The following is a 22451-nucleotide window of genomic DNA, read 5'->3' as shown; positions in this document are numbered from 1 at the left end:
CACTGAAGAGGATCAGACACCAAGAGGAGTCAGCGACATCAGGCACCATAAAGGCAGTTCATTTTGCAAGGCGTGAAATTAAATACTTTGTAAGGATGAAAATCAAAATACCACTACGGTTTGCTCAGCAGAGGGATCTCCTGTTGAAGCAGTGGTCTCCAGGCTGCCTCATGGAAAACAGAACTTGAGAAATCATTCACCAAAACACCATCATATGCTTTCTGTTACCTTCAGCATTTACAGCTTCATGTGCTCCCCAACAACACTGGAAGGTAGCACTGGCATTATGTTACTTATAGCCCACAGGTTGGAGACCCCTATTCTGGAACATTTTGCACTTTCAGAGGAAGGTTTGCTTGGATTAAGAGTTTAATAATGGGGCATTTATTCATCAACATCCTATCACCAACAAAAGCCCTCGATGAAGCTTAGTTATTTCCTTGCTAACATGCTGCAACCCAGGAGCAGAATTAATAAATCAAATCATTGGAGCGGGAAATCGTTTTTTTAGACGTAAGGGTACCCTCCTAACGTGTATCCCAAAACTAAAGATAGGAGGAAAGGCGAGGGGCATGGCATGCTGAGGAGCTACCCTTCACAGGTAATGTACGTAGCGCTCACTGTCAGTTTTTGCAAAGACAAACTCATCTGTACGGATGACTCCACACGCAGACTGGAAGAAGCACCGCTTGCCCTGTGCTTAAATGGGGTGACTCCATTGCCAGCAATGCACTGGGCAGGCTGCTCAAAACAGGGTGCTAAACACCCAGTAAACTTGCTCGCAATTCTGTTTTCTTCACAAAAAGATTTTGGAGGGCAATAAAATAAAGAAATCAAGATGATTAAATTGCAAATAAATTGTCAACTGAGTCTTGGATACTAAGTTCCAGGAGATCATATGTTGCCCTGAGTTAGCAGGCTGACTAAGAGAAAATTATCCAGAACAGGAGCAGCAAAGTGGAACCGGCTCCTAACTTTTCAGCCAACTGCCACCATTTAGAGCATGGCTGGGGTCAAATCAAGAGCTGACAGGTTTGTCTACCACATATCAACAAGATGCTTGTTGACAAGCCAGTTTTTCATTATTCATGATGCAAACGGGCATGTTCGTATAAGAAAGTAATTATGTCTAAGTACTAAGAGACTGTTACAGCAGGTCGTCTTAATAATGCTGAGGAATTAGATGAGATGGCTAGTTTTTCAGCATTTACAATGCTTTATCATGGCATTCTGAATAGTCACTTTGCCTCTCAATGATATTTACAGATCTATTCTAACTTCCACTCATCTTAAATAACAGCTACCTGTAAGCCTTGATGGGACCAAAATATCTTTCATACCGGATGCAATTACAACAAATTGTAGCATTTAAGAAATTTATAAACTGAATTCAGCACTTCTCCAACTAATTATGTTTACTTCACCAGTGATAATGCAAGTTATAAAGCTTCTCCCAGTGCCACGTGCAGACGGCAATCATGGATGCCAGATGATCAGAGCTATATTGAGAGGCATATTATAATGACAAAACCTCTTTTCACACTTACTGCTAGCTATAATTTTCCTGCAACTCTCCTATTACTACAAAAAAAAAAAAAAAATCTGTTGAAAGTTATTGGTGACTTGACATGTATTCCATTCTAAAGTGACTGCGTACATAGCTTGGGGGTTTTTTTTGGTTTTGCTTTTTTTCTTTTTTAAACTTTAGTTTTTGTCTTGGTTTCAGCTGGGATAGAGTTAATTTTCTTCTTAGTAGCTAGTACAGTGTGTTTTGGATTTAGTGTGAGAATAATGTTGATAACACACTGATGTTTTAGTTGTTGCTAAGTAGGGCTTATCCTAAGTTAAGGATTTTTCAGTTTCCCATGCTCTGCCAGCAAGCAGGTGTGCAAGAAGCTGGGAGGGAGCATGACCAGGGCAGCTGACCCAAACTAGCCAAAGGGGTATTCCATACCATGGAACGTCATGCCCAGTATATAAACTGGGGGGAGCTGGCTGGGAGGGGTGGATCGCTGCACGGGCATCGGTCAGCGGGTGGTGAGCAATTGCATTGTGCATCACTATTCTTTTCTTGGGTCTAATTTCTCTCTGTTATATTCCTTTTCATTACAATTATTACTATTGTTGTCATATTTGTTATTATTATTATATTTTACTTTAGTTATTAAGCTGTTCTTATCTCAACCCATGAGTTTTACCTTTTTTTTCTCCAAGTCTCCTCCCCATCCCACTGGGAGGGGAGAGTGAGCAAGCGGCTGCATGGTGCTTAGTTGCTGGCTGGGGTTAAACCACGACAGTTTTAGAAAAGGCACCAGTGTCTGAATTTGGAGTTGCTTTTTCTGATCTTTTATGTTTTCATAAATGTCAGGGATTATATCTTTCTCATCGCTCTCCCCAATCTCTCCAACCTCAAATCTGAAAACTTCTGCTCCACAGACCAGGCTTTTTCTAAAAAAAACTGAACTCTCTTCCTTACTCGGTAAGGAGAATCCAAGTACAACTGAAGCCAGCCATCCTTCCTTCCATCAGGAGTTAAGCTAAAGGCTGGAAGCACTCAGCAGCCATAAGGATGTGCTTTCCATGTAAAGCATACTACCCTACCACAAACAGCACCGTGCTCACAGTGGGGGTGCAGCTGTACTAACAAAGCTGAGCTTTGTACCAGTACACTGGAACAATAAACCAGTACAAGCACACAGAGATACAGGTAAAAGTGCCTTTCAAAAGGGTGGTTGTACTGGCACAGTGCTGTGGCTCAGGGGTCACACCATTTTATGCACCTACCTGACAGAGCTGTTAAAGCAGAAGACTGTACTGCAGGCTTGGCCAGAGGAAAAGATCTTTTAAAGTGGTACAAATAGAAAAAAAATATTCACAGAGTCCTCGCTAACTTAACTACTCTCCGTACTGTTGAAAAATCTCCCTAAGTCAACAAATGATATTCTGGTTTTCCTTACAGTAACTACAGAAGTACCCTGAATACTGCCTTGCTTCCAATTTATTAACAAGCTTTTACTTGTGTGGTCAGGTAGTTCACATGGAAGAACTCCATGCTCATGGCCAAAACACAGGCCACTGTGCAGTGCTCAGGGCCACTCCTGCACTCTGTAACTGCTTTGTACAAAGCTGTAGTTTAAGGAGTTTAAAAATAAAGTTGCTTTATAAAGAATAACACAACCAAAACCCTACTAAAATATATTGTGAGGCCTCTGTACTTGCAGCTCTTGGTTTGTAGATTGTTCACCAAGTTCATCAATCACCTGAGATTCCCAGGAACACTAACTGAATGTCCTCAGCCTGGTCATTAAAATATAAGGACTTCCATAACCGAATGAATGCCCAAGATTTACTACAGCTGAAAACTACTCTAATAAATTCACAGACTGAACAAGAATGGAAAATGAAATGTGATCTGTAAAACTGATACTCCCTTTAGGGCAGAATTAGGAATGCTGGCCAGAGAGCTAATAGCCAGTTTGCATTCAGACACTGATTCTTCTTGTCCCATCAAGAGATTTCAGTTTGAAGTGAGATTTCAAACACAATTAAAAGAAATGAAACATGAAGCAAAATGGGAACAAGAAGTTTGTCCATGAATATAATTTTTACAGTGTTCATTAAATGTGCTGCAGCAGGAAATCCTACAACATTGAGATGCACTGAAAAATGGGAGAGCAAACTGATGCCTACAACAATGTTCCCCACTATGTAGGATGGAAAACCATTACAGATCACATTCTTACTTAAGAAAACCAGACCCCAACTGTCCAGAGAACATACTATAAAAGTAGTGATCTAAACAATCTTACCCTCCTTCCCGTCAACAGGTTTTGATACTTCCATATCAAAGCTCTCTTGCAGCTGCTGGCCTTTGAAGCGGTTGAGATGCTCCTGTTCTATTAAGTTACTTTCCTCCTCTTCCAGAGGTTGCCATGTACCATCAATAAACCACTGTCCACGCATTACAGGGATCTTTTCCGTTTCTAAAATCAAACAAGAGATTTTTATTTATTTATTTATTTATTAAATGCAACAAATCGCAAACTGACAGCAGATAAGAAGGAAAGGGAATTCGGTTTGGTGTTTTGATGACAAAGTTACATTCCCGCTGCTGGGACCCCTAACAAGGTAACCACAAATGCATCGAGAAACACCACCACCTTTTCCCATGGGGCTAAAATGAGTAGTGAAAGTAGTGTTAATCTGCAAACACCTAAGCTAATGAGGCCAAATTTTCAGAGTGTGTGTCAGGATGTGAGAGGGGGACAGAAAGATGCAGATTCTGTAAAATTTATTAAGGGTTAAGTTCAAACAACAGTCCAGCTTTAACGGGAGCTTCTCTCTACCCAGTTGCCTTGCATTTTCAAAAAATTAGGAACTTTGTGAGACTTGTGCTCCTCTATAAAATTTGACTGATAACAACCATTGGTTTCAAAATTATCAAGAGGCTGCAGAATGAGGAGGAGATACAAAACCTCTCATGCTTACCCTGACTGCACAGAGCCTCGTTTCCTTTGGGAATTGCACTTACAATAACCCAAACTACACATCAATTAGCATAAAGGGTGACTTTAAAGATGAAAGGGGTTTTTTTATTAAAAACAGCCCTTGGTGAAAGACTGATTTTGGTCACTGTCATTCTAGTTTCAGTTTCGGCACTCCAAATGAGGAGGCTGGGTGCCCAGCATTTGCTGTCCAGGTGACAAAAGAGAAGTCACCAGGAAAAATGTATCCTGGTGCTTACTCTTCATCAAACTGTGCTTGTAGTTAACGCTCACACTAACCACAGGGGCTGGAGGGAGCAAGAATTCTCCTCTTATACTCATCCCTGCAAGCAAGCTGAGACAATAATATCCATTGTAGCTCAGCTCAGAATTTCTCCTCCTACATCTGGAAAAATCAAGAAGGAGAAATACTGTGTGTGCCTGTGCTCCACAAGCCCGTAAGACCCCAACCTCCAGCCTCAATGGGACCAGCACAGATATAGCTCTGCTGAGACCCCAGAGCAGCTGGACCACTGACCTCCAGTGCATGCTAATGTGTGCTGCTGTATACTGCGTACATATACTGCATACGGCCAAATGCAAACGTCTCGTGTGCATGTGTGCATACTAACCGCACAAGTTTAGCTCTCCAAAGCACCTAAGAACTCAACCACACAAGAAGAGGCTCAAGAAAGCAGGGGGGGGGGGGAAATAGGCTTTACTACTCAAAGATCTGTTCCTACCTGGAAGGCGGGAAAAAAGCTGGTAAGGACAGCTTGGAAAAGAAACAATAGATGCAAAGAAACAGTAAATGAAAATTAGGTAAAAAAAACAAACAAGAAACAATAGAGAGCATGGAGATTTCAGAGTTACTGAGAAAAGGAAGGGATCCATCTGATCTATCACCAGACCAGTACAAACACAGCTGGGCGAGGTGACCCAGCCAAGGGCAGTGGTTTTTAGCCCGGCCACACCGCTCTGTTAGCACAGCCACTAGCTCAGGTCATGAAAGCATCTCCTTCAGAGAGCACCACACCGGGACTGGGCACGTCCCACTAAGCTTGACGGCGGTTCAGAAGTCTCTGCACTGCCCTCCGCTACAGATATGCCACTAGTGCTCGTTGTGCCCATGGACACTAGTGTACACCTGAAGTATTTTTTGTACTAACTGCTTGCAGACGAGAATGTAATAGAGAATTGCAAGCACCTCCATAATTTACTTGGAACCTCTAAACTATTCTGAATTCTTCATCCCTCAGACCATTGCACCTACAAGCTACGAAAGTAAAAGAAAAATCTCCTTACAATAATCTCCCCACAGGGCAAGGAACACTCAAAATGTTCTAAAGCCAATTTTGAAACCTTTCCCGTAGCAGATTTACAGGAAAACACTGTTTCCACAGTACTAGAAATGATGATAAGCTCTTAACACCCCACCTTTGTAACAGAAGGAGGGCACACTTGCGGGTGATGGCATCCTTAAGTTGGTCCTGCAGCAATCAGCAAGGAAAGGTGAACAGCAGGAAAGCTCGCGGCAGGGAGGGAAGTGGACGCTGGAGGCAGACAATCTGGAGCAAGGAGCCCACATTACCACTGAACTTCCCTCACTTGGTGCTGGCACACATGCTCTCCCCCAGTTACCCAAGCGTCCTCGTGACTGGGAATCCTGCAGGCAACCCTATAAAACAGCCCCTCTGTGCACACATGGGACAACACAGAGAGTGAATTTCCCAAAACAATGGCTCCGAGCGCCGCCAGCCTCTCTCATCCCAACTTCCCACAGATCCCAGTTTTCTTCGGCAGGCATTGGGCGTGCTGGTTCATCCCACCCAAGTTCCCCAAAGCCCCATTCAAATTCTTCGATCCCCCTGCATCCTCAGCTCTGCCTATATATACCACAGATGACTCCGGTCTTGTTGGCCTGAACAAAATGCAGACAGAAGTCGTGCAAGACCCAGTTCTACCATTCAACTTCTGTTTGCACTGCTAAAATAGCTATTCCAAATGGAAGCCAATTGCTGTGTGCTGAATTTCTAACGTTTTGGACATGGATGATCCATCAGACAAAGAGGTCGGGGTGTTCAAAGAGCATGGGTATTTAATGAAAATGAATCCCAACACATCAGAAGAACAAAAGGTCTGAGTGGCTTTAAACTGCAGAAGTTAACAGTCACTACAAATGACACAGAAAATTCAATTGTCTATGAAAATTTAAACTAACTTTGGAGTCTACATCCCATCAATGAAGTGTGAAACACAAGTCTTTAGTTTTCATGAAATGAGAGCTAACCACAGCAATGTCAGTTGTCACCACATACAGTAGCCTCTCATCACGCACTTGTCTTAACCTTTGCTGTACTCCCCTACATTTTACACCTGTCAGATATCCGCATTTTTTCAGTTGAGCTAATACACACAGACCCAGTTAGGCTGCCCTGACAAATAAAGCACTGTCTGCAGGAAGAAATGAAACGCACATAATATGTGAGCGTAACTAAAGGATCCCATTGTTGCTGAAGCAATGACAGGACTACGTCAGATGTTAATCCTTACTGGGAAAATCTGTAAGCAATTCCTTAATTCTTGACTAAGCATTCTGACGAGGCTCCATTCATTGAATCCATAAAAAGACTTCTTTTTTTAAAAAAAATAATAATCATATGAATACTATTTTGTACTCCAAACTAAAGGAATACAAGACACCTCTTTTTCAGTTTTGAAGGTCTTTAAGTTTTTCACATGGGAATTTCCACCTACAGATTTCTAAAATTCTAAACATAAAGCATTAAAATAAACATTTTCAGGCTCTTTTTGCCTGAGAGAAACTTTCCCATAGTGATTCTTTACAAGAGTAGACTGTAGCACTCAACAGCAGCTCTCAAACATAAGATGGGCAATGCCTTCTCCAGAAAGGCTCAGCCAGGAAAAACCAGCATGTTTGAAATAAGAAAAAATTTATTGTGCAATCTTTACAGGACAGTTTAGTTTGGTAATAAACTAATGTATCTGGCTCTGGGTCTGGAAAGGGCATTTATATGGAAATATAAATCACTTTCAGCTGCAAAGACAGCTTATTATGGAGCTTTGTTTTCAGACTAGGGCTTTAAAACCTGAGTGAGGCAATTCTGTTTTCCAAAGCTCAGTGGGATTTTAGGGTGATCCAGGAGTTGCTTTTTTTTTTCCCTCATCCCCTCCTTTAAACTGCTGCACACGTAGCGTGCAGCCACAGCACCCTGAACTACAAGCTTGTCTTATTTCACATCGCCAGCTGGATGGCAGGTTTGATCACCGTGCTACTGGGAAACCTCAAGAGAAAACTGCCTGGTAGAGGAAGCAAGTAAATGACATTTCCTTCCATCAGAAGCAGAGTTTGGTTTTAAGAAAACTGAACACTGGCTTTCAGAACCAAAACAACCCAATTTGTGATCACTGCCCACAAAGAACCATTTCATCTTCTCATTAGAGAGGAGGCTTGGTAAAGTGGGAAAGAACAACTTCCCATTAACATCTGTGTTTTCAAAACTGAACAACGATGGCTATACTATTAGCAGTGTGTAATGCTGGATTTCAGTCCAGGTCAAAGTCTAACGCCCATCACGATGATGATGACAACCTACTGATGCCAAAAGTCACCAGCTCAAAAACAAGTGGCATTTCACTTATGAAGAGAGAGAGGTGTATTAATGGTAATTACACTGAATACTCTGGATTGGGTGGGGAAACGAGGCGACTGCAACACAAGAGGAGATTTTTCAGTATAATCTGTTGACTGTGGGAAAGAGTAAAGGCATGCCTTCATAAACAACAATTCCTCTTGGACAGGTGCTGTTAAAGATTTCTCTGCAATTCATCCAGAGAACTTGATGCGAGCTATTACAGTAATCACCACGAAAAAGTGATGAATCAAAATTGCCATTTTAGCATGCAATTTCACTCACTCCTATCCACCTTCAATAAATTCATTCATGTCTTGGATATTCAGATGATTTTAGAAAGCTTAAACTACATTCTTTCAGTTATTTTTGTTTTATGGGAGAATTAAACACACAGATATTTACATCATGTTGTAATTTAACTTTTTTTTTTTTGCCAATACAGAATTCCAAATCTATAATATGAAGTGTTATTTATCTTTGTCCCTACAATCTTGACCCTAGGAAAGGATTTGCCTTGATTTCTTTACTGCCTTCAGTCTTACGCCATATAATCTGCAGTTGGCAGTGCTTCAGACTGAAAGATACCAATATATTTGGCCAGTTATACACTTGCATGGTTTATTTATACAAGAATTTCTAAATAAATTTGAATGGCAGGGATTATGAGCTGATGAAAGGCACTTTATTTTAATTAGTCATACATATTTTACCACTTTTAGAGGAAAACAGTTTAAGCGATCTAGACTGCAACAAAGGATTTATTTTTACACAAAAAGGGCTTTTTTTCCCCTGAAAATCCAAAGAATAAAAGAATACAAGTGCTGTAATTAATGACGTGATGGGACAATAACGTGAGCGATTTGCATTATGATAATCACCTAAATCTTCCAAAGAACAAAAATTATGTTAAAAAACTGTATGCAACATACAGTACATGTGCAGTAATTTATATACGTATGCCCCAGCTACTCCTTTTTTGTGAAGACCTTTAAACTGTGTGATCACATCCAATATAAATTGCATGAAAAAGCTATGTAATCCATCAGAACACAGTATGCAAAGCAACAACTGCGCAGAATTTGCCTTCATTTTTCTTCTTGTGCTACTACATCAGTGCTATCATTTGTTTCCTGCCACCACACTGCTTGAAACGGTGTATACCTACATTTAAATATTGTACAGCTCAAACTGGCTCACATAACCCTCTTTCACCTTACTTGATTCAGAACCAGGAAACTGTTGCAAAACTAAGATGATACAGAGACAATAACTAAAGGTTAACAAAGAGAGCTTAAACAAGCTGCCAAAAGGAGGTCTGTTTCGGAAATACCAACACCAGCTAGCATGCAACCTGGAAGATAAACAGACAGAATAAAATTATAAAGGAAGATCCAGTAAACTTCTGTTTCATTGCTTCAAAGCTGAGGTCCTGTTCAGATGGCTCGATGGCAAAGTTAAGGCACTTCTGGCACTAGTCACTCACCAGTCTCAAGACAGCTATAACAATTTACCCACAAATGAGATCTAAAAGGTTAATATAATATTCAAAGGCTCAGAAATTTAAATTAAAGTTTGTGTTTTGCTACAATCCCAATTTCCCAGCTTTCCAAGCCCAAAGCCAAGAGGCTGGATAAGAAACACAAGCTCATAAAATGCAGTCAGCTCGAGATGCTTTTCAGTGTAGTAATTTCAGATTCCTGCTTTTCAGTGTATTAACTTCTGTTCCTTAAATCTGACCTCCTTATTACTACAGTTGCAAACAATTTGCAGTGCGTGAGGATAACATCTGCACAAGCTGAAGGTAACTGTGAGGCTACCATATGCAACATCTCAAGCTGAAAGCTATTTAAATAATGAAGAGAAGTGCCCACACATTTACCAAGGGAAAAAAATCCTGGGCAAAAATGGTCTTTTTCTTTCTTTTTTCCCCCCAAATGCCTGCTAAAAGTGCTGCACGTCATATGTCTTGGAGCACAGCCCTCCCAGCAATTGTAATACAGGCAAGAACCTGAATGTTGACATCAACCATTGAAACAAATGTATTCCAGAATAACATCACGGTTACTGTCGGAGACCTTTTAAAATTAGCTATCCATTCCTATTGCATCAGGCCTCAAATTATATTTTGGGTATATTAACTACTGCACAACCTGTAAGACTTTTCACTAGTGCAAACAGTGAAGTATAAGGACGGGTATTACTCGACCTCTGCATCAGCGTGCCTCCCACCCACCCAGCGGCCACGGCCACTACCGCCTCTACAGCAATAATGATTTGCAGATTCTATTTTTTGCCAAAGCAAATGCACAGAGTGCAGTTTGCAGGACAAGATCTGTTCCCCTTTCTTAGTTTCCCCCATGGCTGGGTTTGTAGAGTCTCGTGAAGGAAAAAAAAGAAAGACAAACTCATGAGGACAGGAAGGTTTATTATGAGAATAGATGGTTACAGAAACTGATCGTGAGATTGAAGATTCCTACGTTTTACTGTCAGTGACATGATCGTGCATGCCGGGTGAACAGACAGATGTTATAACAAAATAACCCAAAACTAAAATTTCATTATTTCATGTTTGCTAGGTAACATAACAGACTTTTCGACTTTTTTTTTTTTTAATAGCTTAATGTTCTACAGCTTTCTAGCTATTCTCTAACATTATTTCAGAATAGAGCAGCTTACTGACATTTAAATAAATGGAGTCACTCATTTAATCACAGCCCAGGTGACCTTCCTTTGTTTAACCGAACACATGCAATCTGTTCTGCTCTTTCAAAAGTAACAACGTAACCTGAAGAGGAGTTCAAGGGTGAAATCCTGGCCTCAGAAAACTTAACGGAGCTACATGAATTTACAGAGCCAGACTTTTATTCAGTGTCTGAGATGAAAAGAGATTTCATTCACTGAGCAGTAAAGGATATTATTTTGCTGGTCCATCAAATAATTCTAAATTGCTTTATTGAAGCAATTTCAAAATTACAGGTGGAAGTTACTTTTGAGTTTCACAGACACTAAGCACATTAAGAACAATCTGATTGGCACAGATGGGATTTTCTTTCCAGACTCTGATCTACAGAGCAGCTACACATGCGAGCCTCCGCATTTGCTTCAATGTTCGATGCAGCAAGGGAGCAACACGCGCTTTGCTCCACTGCGAATGTGAAATTGCCTCTGTTCTACCAAGACCGCCCGAAGTATTCAAGCAACAGCTTGTAACTGTTTCTCCCTGAACCATTTTTAATCGATTTACACTATGAACTGAGCAATCCAAAACAATAACGGAAGGCTGATCTTTGGGGCTGGTTCAAATGTCAAACGCAGACTGAAGCCCTCAAAAAGAGATGAATGCCCTCAGAGTCATCTCTCATCTCAATTGCTGTATATCACCCCAAAATACAGTGCGTATCATGTTTTACAAGAAGGATTTTTCTGGTTTAAGACAGTAGTTTAATTAACATCTCTACAATTGCTCTTTACTCAGACCTGAACTCGATGGTCCAAGTCAAAATCCTAAAGCTCACCTTACTAGCCATGTCAATGATGAGCAGGAAACGCTCATCAGAAAAACCTTGGACTGTTGAAACATGAAATGGGGCTGCAGTTTTAAGTTTAAAGCTTTATTTTTATTGCATTCTTATCAATTAAAATAGTTTACCAAATTTCAATACTAGTACTCTGAAGTGAAGCACTTCCACCACCAGCATTTGCTGTTGGAGTCAGAAAGCTGTAGGAGCCAGTCCCTTATCAGCTCTTTTCTCACCCAGAGAAACTTGCATTTTTTGAAACTGCATTAGATGAAACCCAAACCGACCCACAAAAGAATGACTATGGCACATGACAAACATGTGAGTACCTCCTAAAATGTAAGCACGTGCCCAAATCCCATTGAAAGTCACAGGACTTTTGCACAATCACACCCTCAGCTCTAAGTGTGTGTGCTCTCCTGGCAGGCGCTCGTCAATCCGTCTTTGTTAGCGAGCTCTCACCAGCACTGAGCAGCAATGATCGTGTATGTACAGTTTGAGCAAGGAGGTTCCTACACAGGAATACCTTTTGAAAAAAGAGCTGCAAGATTTTTCCTGTGCATACCTCAGACCTACCGCTAATGAACAAGGTGAAGATATTCCAGGGCACACTAACCTTTGCTCTCAACTCTTTCCCTCTTCCTCCTCTGCAGGGATTTTTTTTCTGCACTCTCCTCCTAACCTCACTTCTTTTTTCTGTCTATTCCACCCCAACTCCAGATTTCCTGACACTTTCATCCCCAGATTTCACTTTTTCCTTCAACTTTCTTACCCTATAGGTTTTTCCCCCCCTTGAAAACCAGCATGATTTTAGTTTCTTTCATCTTAAATACCACTGCCTGTGACCCCACTTGCACCTCATACTCCCTTCATCCCAGCACTCGCTAACCATGCTATTTACAACACTTACAATCTCTGGGGCTTCTCCTCTCCAGCTCCACACCAGGCACACTCTAGTGTGGCCTCAGCTACTTGCAACCCACTCAAACAGATCATACCACACTGGTGACCTTTTCTCCGGCCAACACTCAAAACCACTACTTCATCTTCACTTTTTTCAACCTTACAGATACTAGTGACAGAACTGCTCATGCTTCTTATTTTAATTTCTTGCTCATTTGCAAATTTTTCTTGAATCTAGTCCTTGTGCTTACTAACTTACAGTGTCAGCTCTTCCAGATTCTTCTCGTGCTCCTCTCGGGGCAAAAAGGAGCTCTGCCCAAGGTCTCTCTTTGCCTTCAGTATCGTTTTTTCCCTAGACAGCATCTCCCTCTCACGCACATACATGCAGAAATTCACCTGTCATATATCTTTAATCTAGCCCTGTCACCTCCAAATTAAATCCCATCCTATTTCTTTGATATCACCACAGTCGAATCAGTATTTGAGCCGGAATTAAGTCAGAACAGAACTCCTGATCCTTCTCATCCCACAAACATTTTCTGCTTTCTCAGCTACAGTAGATAACAACCTTCCGCCTGTCACCCACAACTTGTAGCCCAAGTATTCCCTGCACCTTTGCTTTCTTCCTTGTGGACCACATCCAGCAGGAAAAGTGCTGGACCACAAAGGGCAAGCACAACTCACTTTCTAAGCTGAGTCCCATCCTTAGCTACTCTGCTGTGGCTGACACCATCCGCTGGAGAGCAACTCTGTGATTCTGGTATCATTTACAGGAGTAAGACAACAGATTCATTTTGCTTAAATAATGCTTGTAAATCACAAAAATAAAAGCTGAGGACACGGAAGAAACTTGCCCTCAAAGACATATCCAAGCAAAGTGCTGACATCTCCCACCTGTTCTCGTAAAAGCATCCTAAATGTCACAAGTTCTCTCTACTGAAAGAAGGAAAGGTACCAGAGACCATAAACATAAACAGAACATACATACAAACAAATGTAATTTGTGATTTAATACATGGAGCACTGCAAATCTAAAAATTGTTTCACCTATGTGTGTTAGGCCTTCTGGTCAGGAAGGAGCTGGCCAAAACTAAGCAACAAGATACTTTTGGAAGGATGGTATGGTATGGTAAGAACAGAAGCAAAAAAGTAAAACCCACAAAGATTTTGAGCAGCAAAAGTAACGCTTTACCTTGTAAAGTGTCAGTCTTTTATTTGCAAAAGAATGACATACCTGGAGAGAAAAGCAAGAAAATAGTATTCAGGAATTCAGCCTTTGATCAAAAGGTCCTTTACGTAAAGGAAATTGTATCAACCAAGTTCAAAGACTGTCCAACACGCCAAAAGCAATGCTCTAAGCATGCTGTAAAGCAACCAAAAATGTGTTCTGCTCCTAAGAACAGACAAAACCAAATGAAAACCACAAACATACTGATAAAACTCTTGATTCCAAACCCTTAGTTTTCATCTTGCCTCATGAATCCGTTTTAATACTGTTTCTGTTTCACAATACAAAACAAACCCCATAAACTAAACACACAGCCTCAGAAGAAATATCAGACATTGATTAAAGCAGCCAGACAAGAGGTCTAGTGGGGCCTCAAGACGGGTTTAGGGTTGCCAGTCTAAAGTGTCAACATACAAATTTATGCTGCCAGCTCCCAATGCTCCTGCACAAAGCAGAGAAGCACCTTACAGCTCTGACATGTTGATTTTTAGTCTTAACAGTGCAGCCCAAAGAACCACCAGTGGCTGAGGTACAAAAGGCTTCATATTTTACTGCTAAGTCTACCTCCTACATCAAAACAAGCATGTGATAAAAAAAATCCGCTAAGAAAATAGCCTTTTGTAATCATCTGGTGCCAAGCATCAACTACTATACTCCAAGACTTCTCAGTAATCTTGACCGACTCTAAGTTCAGAGGGCAGATAACGCTGCCCTGGCATTCATGTCTCCTTTTGCAAAAGCTCAACCTGCAGAGGCTTTTCACAAGGTGCTAATGACTGCCTCTTCTTCCAGTTTACAAAGCAGCTCACAGAGAGCTTACAACAGAAAATACAGGGTCTTGGATATTTCTTTCAGTCCAAGCTTAAAGGCAGCTGAAAGAGTTTTTAAAAGCTGCCCGACTCCAGCCTGAGCATACAAATTTTAAAATTAAGACCCAGTGGTCCATTCTGTATTCACAGGCATTTCCAGGCTAAGGTCAGTAAAGTATCTGTTGTATCAGTACAGCAGATCTTATATCTTCACTCAGAGATGGTCCTAGTGAACAATTTTTTTTAAAATACAAGCAGAGCTAGTTTACTCAATAGAATTCTGCAACTATTAGCTACAAAACCATACAGGTTAAAAAAAAAACCAAACCCCTTACCAAACCTGTGTGTGGGAGTGGAGTACGTTATCCTTCCCTAAAAGACAATGCTCCACAGACTCCCCAAATGGCTGCAGAAACACACATTTTTGTTGTTGCTTCTCTCCGCCAGATTTTACAAAAGTCCTACTTCAATTTTAAAAAACTACTGTTACAAGACAGACGTCAGCCGAGGTGATGAGTGTCCCCAACACACAGTCAGAATTGAAACTGGAGAACACGCTGGGATGAAAACGACTACTTGGAGAGCGAAAGCGTTGTAAGAAAACACTGCCTGCAAGAACCAAATACAGGCAACTTGACAATGTAACCATCAAAAAGCAAGGGAAAAGCAAATACCAGATAGGGCAATAGTCACACGGGACAAACTCACAAGCCAAGGAACAGGAGAGAGTCGCCCAGAAGTCTACATGCTGCAGATTTAACACACTCACCCAGGACTTCGAAAGCTAGACTGAGTAACTCTACAGAAAAATGGTTGTAAAGCAGCCCTCTTCAACTGGGAGGGTAGAAAAGAGCTGGATAACCTAAGAAGATTCAAACAGAAGACCCTTGTATAAAATATCACTCATTGTTATGTCCACAGAAGACAAGAAGCAGCCCAACTCCAAGTTACTCACTTATCTGGAAGCCTACACTAATAATTTTCATCCTCTTGCGCCATCTTTGCTAGTTCTGCAATACTAATTAAATAAATCCCAGAGGTCACAAGGTAAGGATAAAATTCTCAGTAATTAATCTGCTCAAATTGTAACTCGGTCGGATATTCCTGATGTTACAAATGAATCCTGTGATGAGCTTAAGATGTCTGAAGATGTGGAGTGAAAAAATATTTCAGCACATGCCAAGCTATAATCAACGTTTCCCTGTCATTAAGATGCCACAATAGCTGAAGAACTGTCAGCGCGTTCAGTATTGTAGCTGTGAGATAGCAGCCTTCCCTGAAGTATGGCACATACGTTAAAAAGAACAACAAAACGGGCAAGAACAACGAAGACAAAAGCTTTTGACCTTTGCTCTGAACTGAAAACCTGAATCAGCAAAACTGGATAGCAGTTTCTGTTCTCTTTAACGCGCACCTCGGAATATTTAAGTCAGTTGTGCTCATTAAACTGCATGCTCGTGGGATCAGAGAGCGAGATTCTCCTCCCTTACTCATGGGCTTCGCTCATGTGAGATCTGGTCTGCCACCACCAGCTCCCTCCCACACTACGGCGGACCAACATAGTAGCTACCCTTTGGATCCAAAATTACACGCACACTATCAAATGGGAATAATTTGGGAATAACAGCTACACCAAGGCCTTCAAAAGCACAGATGAGACTGAATCCTTGGGATCTAACCTTGCTGTTTTCTCAGGTCTGGACGCAGCAGCCAGGAGGAAAGAATGGGAGAAAGGCAAGAGCGCTCACATACACAGGGAATGGAGGCAAGGAAATGTGCAAGTGAAGGAGGTGTTAGACCAGAAGACACTGACAGACCCTTGAAACACCAAAAGTTTATCTTAGTCTTGCAAAGGAGTGGACTTGTTAATAAGAAAAGACTTGAGCACTCTCCTTAATCAGCTTTCTGAGGACTAAAAACCATCCCCATCGTTAGACTTCTCAGGACCAGAAGTTTATTTCTCCCCTGCCTAGCACCACTTCTGGTGCTAACCTCTGGGAATCTCTCCTTCCAAGCATCAGAAATCATCTCTGCACAGCCTATGTTGTCATTTGAAACATCTGCTCCTCAGGCTTAACGAGACTGAATCAGCTTCCAAAATGGACAAGGCACAGGGTCAAGAAATTAAACCTTTAAGCTGCTGATGAGTACAGCCTCTTGCTCCCATTACCAGGAGCAATCCTGCCTCACCCGACAGCTCTGCTCACTCATTCCCCTCTCTCCCTATGGCACAGTTACAAGAGGGATGGCAGCAGTTTCCTTATCCCTTGGATGACCTCCGTTATCTCTTTCCAGTAACCATGTGGCAGATGCATCAAGTACCAAGAGCAGGGGCTTCAGGGTGGTGACAGGGAGAACCACCTCCACTTTCTGCTCAAGGAGCTGTGGCCAGGCTCCCCTAACTCAAAACACGTGTGGACTGAGACCTCTGCTCGCTCCTCAAGCTCAGCGTCTCTCTGCTGGGGCAACGATTTGAAAGACAAATTGTCACACCACAAGTGAATTGTACCACGTGGTATTGTCATTTACGGATCTCCCTCCCGTAAAGACGCTGATAAAGAAGAGGGGAAACAACCAAAAGCCCTAGTTTTCATATCTGAAACGGTTTTGCTGTTCCTCTGTGACTCCCACCTGAGCCCCAAAAATACGCAGAGGAGATGAGAGAAACCTGCCTGCCCCTCTCCCCAGGCCATGCCAGGACAGTGTCTATTGCTCAGCTACGCTGCATCCCTCACTCTACTCCATAACATTTCCCTTGTCCTTGAAGAAATGCAGCTGGAAAGCAAGTCCTCAGGGACAGAGGGTGAGCAGTGGTACGGCTTGTCTGCTCCAGGAGAGCAGATGCTCACTTGTCCAGCAAGACCCTGGGAGACATTCCCTCCAAAGGAAGGGGCAGAAGAGCTGAGGTGTCTGCTCTCCTTTCATCTCTGTTCCCCAAGGTCCCCTCTCCTCCAGCAAAGGACACATGAACGCAAGGCGAAGGGTGGGAGAGGGGGTGCATCACCACCTCATTTTGAAGTTGAGGGGGGTGAAGCAAATTCCTCTCTATTGGAAGGGTAAGAAGTAAGGACCGTGCATGTATCTGAGATGCCTGTTGCATCCCCTCCAACAGAGAGGAGGAGAAGTCCCATTTCATGCTCCCTCCCACTGCACAGGCGATGGGGAAGGGAAGATGAAGCACAATATCATCATGTTCCTAGCGGAGAGGACAAGTGTAGCAGAGGGGAAGCCAGGTATCAGCCCTCTCTTCCATCATTCCTCACTAAAGACGAGGGATCAGAAGTGTGCGTGTGGTGGGGAGGCAGTGGACAAACAATTGCTGTTTCTACCCTGCTCCTTCTGAAGGAAGGGCGTGCATATTGAGGGAAGGGGGGGAGTGTTGAAGGCAAATATCCACCCTCACTCACCCTTTGTTTAGGAAAAGGGAAGCATAAGCAAAAGGGTTCTCAGTCACCTTCCCTCCTACTTTCTTCTGCGCATGTCAAGAAACGAGAAGATGCCCAGACCTCCCTTTCCCATGCCTCTGTATGCCAGGTGTGAATGCCCAGATCCTCGTCTCCTTCAGGTGCCTGTGCACAGGCGGGCGAGAGAGGGAAAGATGCCCAGTTCCCTTTGCAGCTGGAAGTGGCTGAAGAGGTGCCCAGTACACCCTTCCCCCATGACCCTGCATGGGGGGTGAGGGGTACCCAGTGCCTCTCATCCTCTGAAAGTGCAGGGGGGTGGGTTCAGTGCCCCCCCCCCTCAAGTGCATGCTGAGGGATGCCCACGCCGCTTCCCTTATGAGCGTGCCTGGGAGGGTGGGATGCCCAGTGCCGTGTTGTTCCCCACCCCCACCCCGTGTCCCCAAAACTTGGAAGGGAAATTCCCAGTCCTTCCTCGCTCAGGTGTGCATTACAGATGGGCACCCAGGGTCCCCTCTCCCTGGAGAATGTTTTGTCCTGTATCCCTTATCCCCAAGTGCACACGGTCAGCAAGCGGTGCCCTGTCCCCTCTGTCGGGCTGGTGTGATGGGGAGTGCTCAGACCCCCATTTACCTACCGGGGTGCGCCGGAGGGGCTACCCGGTGTCCCCACGGAGGGGGAAACCCAGCGCAGGGTCTCTGTGCGCACAGGGGATGCCCAGCGTCCCTTACTGGGGAGAGCGGGAGGCGAGAGGCAGCCCAACCACCCCCCAGGTGACCCCCCCGAGTCTCGGTGCGAGGACACCGGGATCCCCCGGTCCCCGTGGGAGGGGAAGGGGCGGTCCCCGGTCCCCACGGGAGGGACGGCGGCACTCACGGTTCCAGTAGACGGGGTAGCTCTCCGCACTGGCCACGTCCACCTCGTAGAGCCCGCTCCGCACGCACACCGGCTCCACCACCGCCGCCTCGCCCTCCCGCGGCTCGGCCGGGCCGCCGGGTCCGAGGGCGCGGTAGGCCAGCTCGATCCGCAGCGAGTCGTAGCCGATGAAGGGCTTCCAGGTTTTCCGGTCCTCCCGGTAGAACCAGCGCACCTCCTCGGCGCCCAGCTCCCGCACCACCTCATAGCGGGGCCGGCCGCCGCCCGGCCGCCTCCTCTCGGGCAGCGCGGCCGCCGCCAGGGAGAAGCCGCTGCCGCCGCTCTCGCTGCTCGCCAGCCCCGCTCCCTCGCCCTCGCTGCCCTCGCCGCCCGTGCCCGTGGAGTAGCGCAGCGAGGCGCCGGACTCGGCCGAGTCGAAATCGCCGCCGCCGCCGGCCTCGTCGCTCAGGCTGGGCTCCCGCGGCAGGGCGGCCGCCGCCTCCGGCTCCCCCTCGGAGGAGGAGGTGGAGAGCGCGGCGCGGAGCAGCGGCGCGGAGCGCTGCTGCTGCTGCTGGGGGCGGCGGGGCGGGCGGGTGAGAGGATGCTGCACGCCGCGGCTCGCCGCCGCCGCCGCCTCCTCCTCCTCCGCCGCCGCTTCCTCCTCTCCGCGGGTCGGCCGCTCGTAGTAGCCGCCGGCTTCGCCGGGCAGGTCCCAGGCGCCCTGCGGCGAGCCAGGCTCGGGGTAATCCATGCCGCAGCGCGCCCAGCCCGGCGGTGCGGTGCGGTGCAGTGCCGCCTCACCTCACCTCGCCCGCCCCCGCACCGCCCCGCTCACGCCCGGCCCGCGGCTGCCGCAGCCGCCGCCGGCTCCGTCCGGGCGTGGGCGGTGCCGCATCGTCACGCGCGACGCGACGCGGCCGGGGGCGGGGCGGGGCAGGCCGGGGGCGGGGCGGCGGCACGCGGCCTGCGGCCCCGCCGCGGGGAGGCGGTGTGTGAGGGGCGCACGCGGCCGGCGGCCCCGCGGGGGGGGGGAGGCTGTGTGCGTGCGTGTGTGTGTGTGTGTGTGTGTGTGTGTGTGAGGCGCCCTCAGACACAGCCTGCAGCCCCGTGTGCGTGGGTGAGACACCCTCAGACACAGCCTGTCGCCTTGTGCGTGTGAGAGACACCCTCAGACACAGCCTGCAGTCCCAGCGCCGTGTGTGAGACACCCTCAGACACAGCCTGCAGCCCCTGTTCCGTGAGACACCCTCCGACACAGCCTGCAGCCCTTGCTCCGTGTGTGAGACACCCTCAGACACAGCCTGCAGCCCTTGCTCCGTGTGTGAGACACCCTCAGACACAGCCTGCAGCCCTTCCTCCGTGTGTGACACCCTCAGACACAGCCTGCAGCCCCCGCTCCGTGTGCGAGACACCCTCAGACACAGCCTGCAGCCATGTCTTGTGAGACACCCTCAAACACAGCCTGCAGCCCCCACTCCATGTGTGAGACACCCTCAAACACAGCCTGCAGCCATGTCTTGTGAGACACCCTCAGACACGGCCTGCAGCCCCCGCTCCATGTGTGAGACACCCTCAGACACAGCCTGCAGCCATGTCTTGTGAGACACCCTCAAACACAGCCTGCAGCCCCACTCCGTGTGTGAGACACCCTCAAACACAGCCTGCAGCCCCCACTCCGTGTGTGAGACACCCTCAAACACAGCCTGCAGCCATGTCTTGTGAGACGCCCTCAAACACAGCCTGCAGCCCCTGCTCTGTGTGAGACATCCTCAGACACAGCCTGCAGCCATGTCTTGTGAGACACCCTCAGACACAGCCTGCAGACACCCTCAAACACAGCCTGCAGCCATGTCTTGTGAGACACCCTCAGACACGGCCTGCAACCCTTCCTCCGTGTGTGACACCTTCAGACACAGCCTGCAGCCCCTGCTCTGTGTGTGAGACACCCTCAAACACAGCCTGCAGCCATGTCTTGTGAGACACCCTCAGACACGGCCTGCAGCCCCCACTCCGTGTGTGAGACACCCTCAAACACAGCCTGCAGCCCCCACTCCGTGTGTGAGTCACCCTCAAACACAGCCTGCAGCCATGTCTTGTGAGACGCCCTCAAACACAGCCTGCAGCCCCTGCTCTGTGTGAGACACCCTCAGACACAGCCTGCAGACACCCTCAAACACAGCCTGCAGCCATGTCTTGTGAGACACCCTCAGACACAGCCTGCAGCCCTTCCTCCGTGTGTGACACCTTCAGACACAGCCTGCAGCCCCTGCTCTGTGTGTGAGACACCCTCAAACACAGCCTGCAGCCATGTCTTGTGAGACACCCTCAGACACGGCCTGCAGCCCCCGCTCCGTGTGTGAGACCCTCAAACACAGCCTGCAGCCCCCGCTCCGTGTGTGAGACACCCTCAGACACGGCCTGCAGCCATGTCTTGTGAGACACCCTCAGACACAGCCCCCGGCTCCATGTGTGACAGGCACCTCGAACTACAACCTGTGTGCGTGAGACCCCTAAAACCCAGCCTGCTGCCTCGTGAACATGAGTGATGCCCGCCAACACGGCCTGCAGCCCTCCGCGTGGGTGAGGGACCCTGACACGCAGACCGGCGTGCTAAAGCACAACCTGAGGACCAGCGTGTGTGAGACACCCTAAAGCACAACCTGCAGCCTCACAGGCGGACGAGACACCCTGAAACACACCCTGCAGTCCAGTGTGTGAGTGATAGGCACCCCCAAAACACAAACCACGGCTTGGTGTGTTTATGGCAGGCGCTCCTAAGACAACCCTCTCTGAGTGTGGCCAACACCCCCAAGACACAAATCGTGGTCCCGTGTGGGTGACAGACGCTCTTAAAGCACATCTTGCACCCTCGTGTATGCGTGTGTGAGAGAATGCACGTCCTGCAGCCCCACGGGGGATTGGTGTCTGTGTGTGAGACACCGCCAGCACTCATCCTGCTGCCTTGTGGGGGGTACCTGACACCCCCGGCACTCATCCTGCTGCCTGATGGGAGTGTTGGTGTTGGTCTGTGGGTGCGTGTGTGCCGCTCCCTACAGCCTGCCGGGGGGTAACTGAGGTTTGACCTGTAAGTGTGGGTGTCAGGTCTGACACGCACCCGGTAACTTAACAGGGTGAGTGGGGTACACATGTAGGCAAGAGAGACAACCCCAGCCAACACCCTGCAGCGTGCCAGGAAGTACTGGGGTCCATGTGCGGGGGGGAAAGTGGACCCTTCATCACACCCCCCGACACCTAACGGGGGGGTAACCTGTTCATCTCCATGTGTGGTGAGGGTGTCACACCCTGCGACTACCAAAGTGCAACAGGGATCCCTCCCGTGTGCCTGCAACCCTACCCCCAGGGTAACAGTTGACAATCATGCACCGGGTGACACTGCACGTGAGATGTCCTCCCCCAGCTCAACACCCCGACAGCCTGGCAGGGAGAGGTGGTCAGGTTTGACCTCTGCTTGTTGGTGTGACACCCCTTTTCCCTTCAGCCAGGCATTTCTCGGTTGTGTAGGGGTGTGTGTGAGACAGGCATACCCCAAATACACACTCTGCAAACTAACAGGGGGTCAACAACCTGGAGTCACCC

General features: G+C 46.6%; 1 protein-coding gene across 2 annotated transcripts in view; it reads right to left on the bottom strand.

Moving 5' to 3' along the window:
• Positions 1 to 19605, bottom strand: part of DDHD1 (DDHD domain containing 1) — a 68823-nt gene extending 49218 nt beyond the window's left edge. For both annotated transcript variants that reach the window (XM_050897418.1, XM_050897417.1), the window contains exons 1-2: positions 18876 to 19605; positions 3810 to 3983 (exon numbers count right to left, since the gene is read on the bottom strand). In XM_050897418.1, the coding sequence (XP_050753375.1) occupies positions 3810 to 3983; positions 18876 to 19605 (904 nt within the window). The remainder of the gene's footprint in view (positions 1 to 3809; positions 3984 to 18875) is intronic.
• Between the last annotated feature and the right edge of the window lie 2846 nt (positions 19606 to 22451).

This window comes from Gymnogyps californianus, chromosome 5, assembly GCF_018139145.2.
Source record: "Gymnogyps californianus isolate 813 chromosome 5, ASM1813914v2, whole genome shotgun sequence".
Lineage (NCBI taxonomy): Eukaryota > Metazoa > Chordata > Aves > Accipitriformes > Cathartidae > Gymnogyps > Gymnogyps californianus.
Note: the sequence above shows the minus strand (reverse complement) of the source record. Positions and strands in the feature narration are given on the sequence as shown.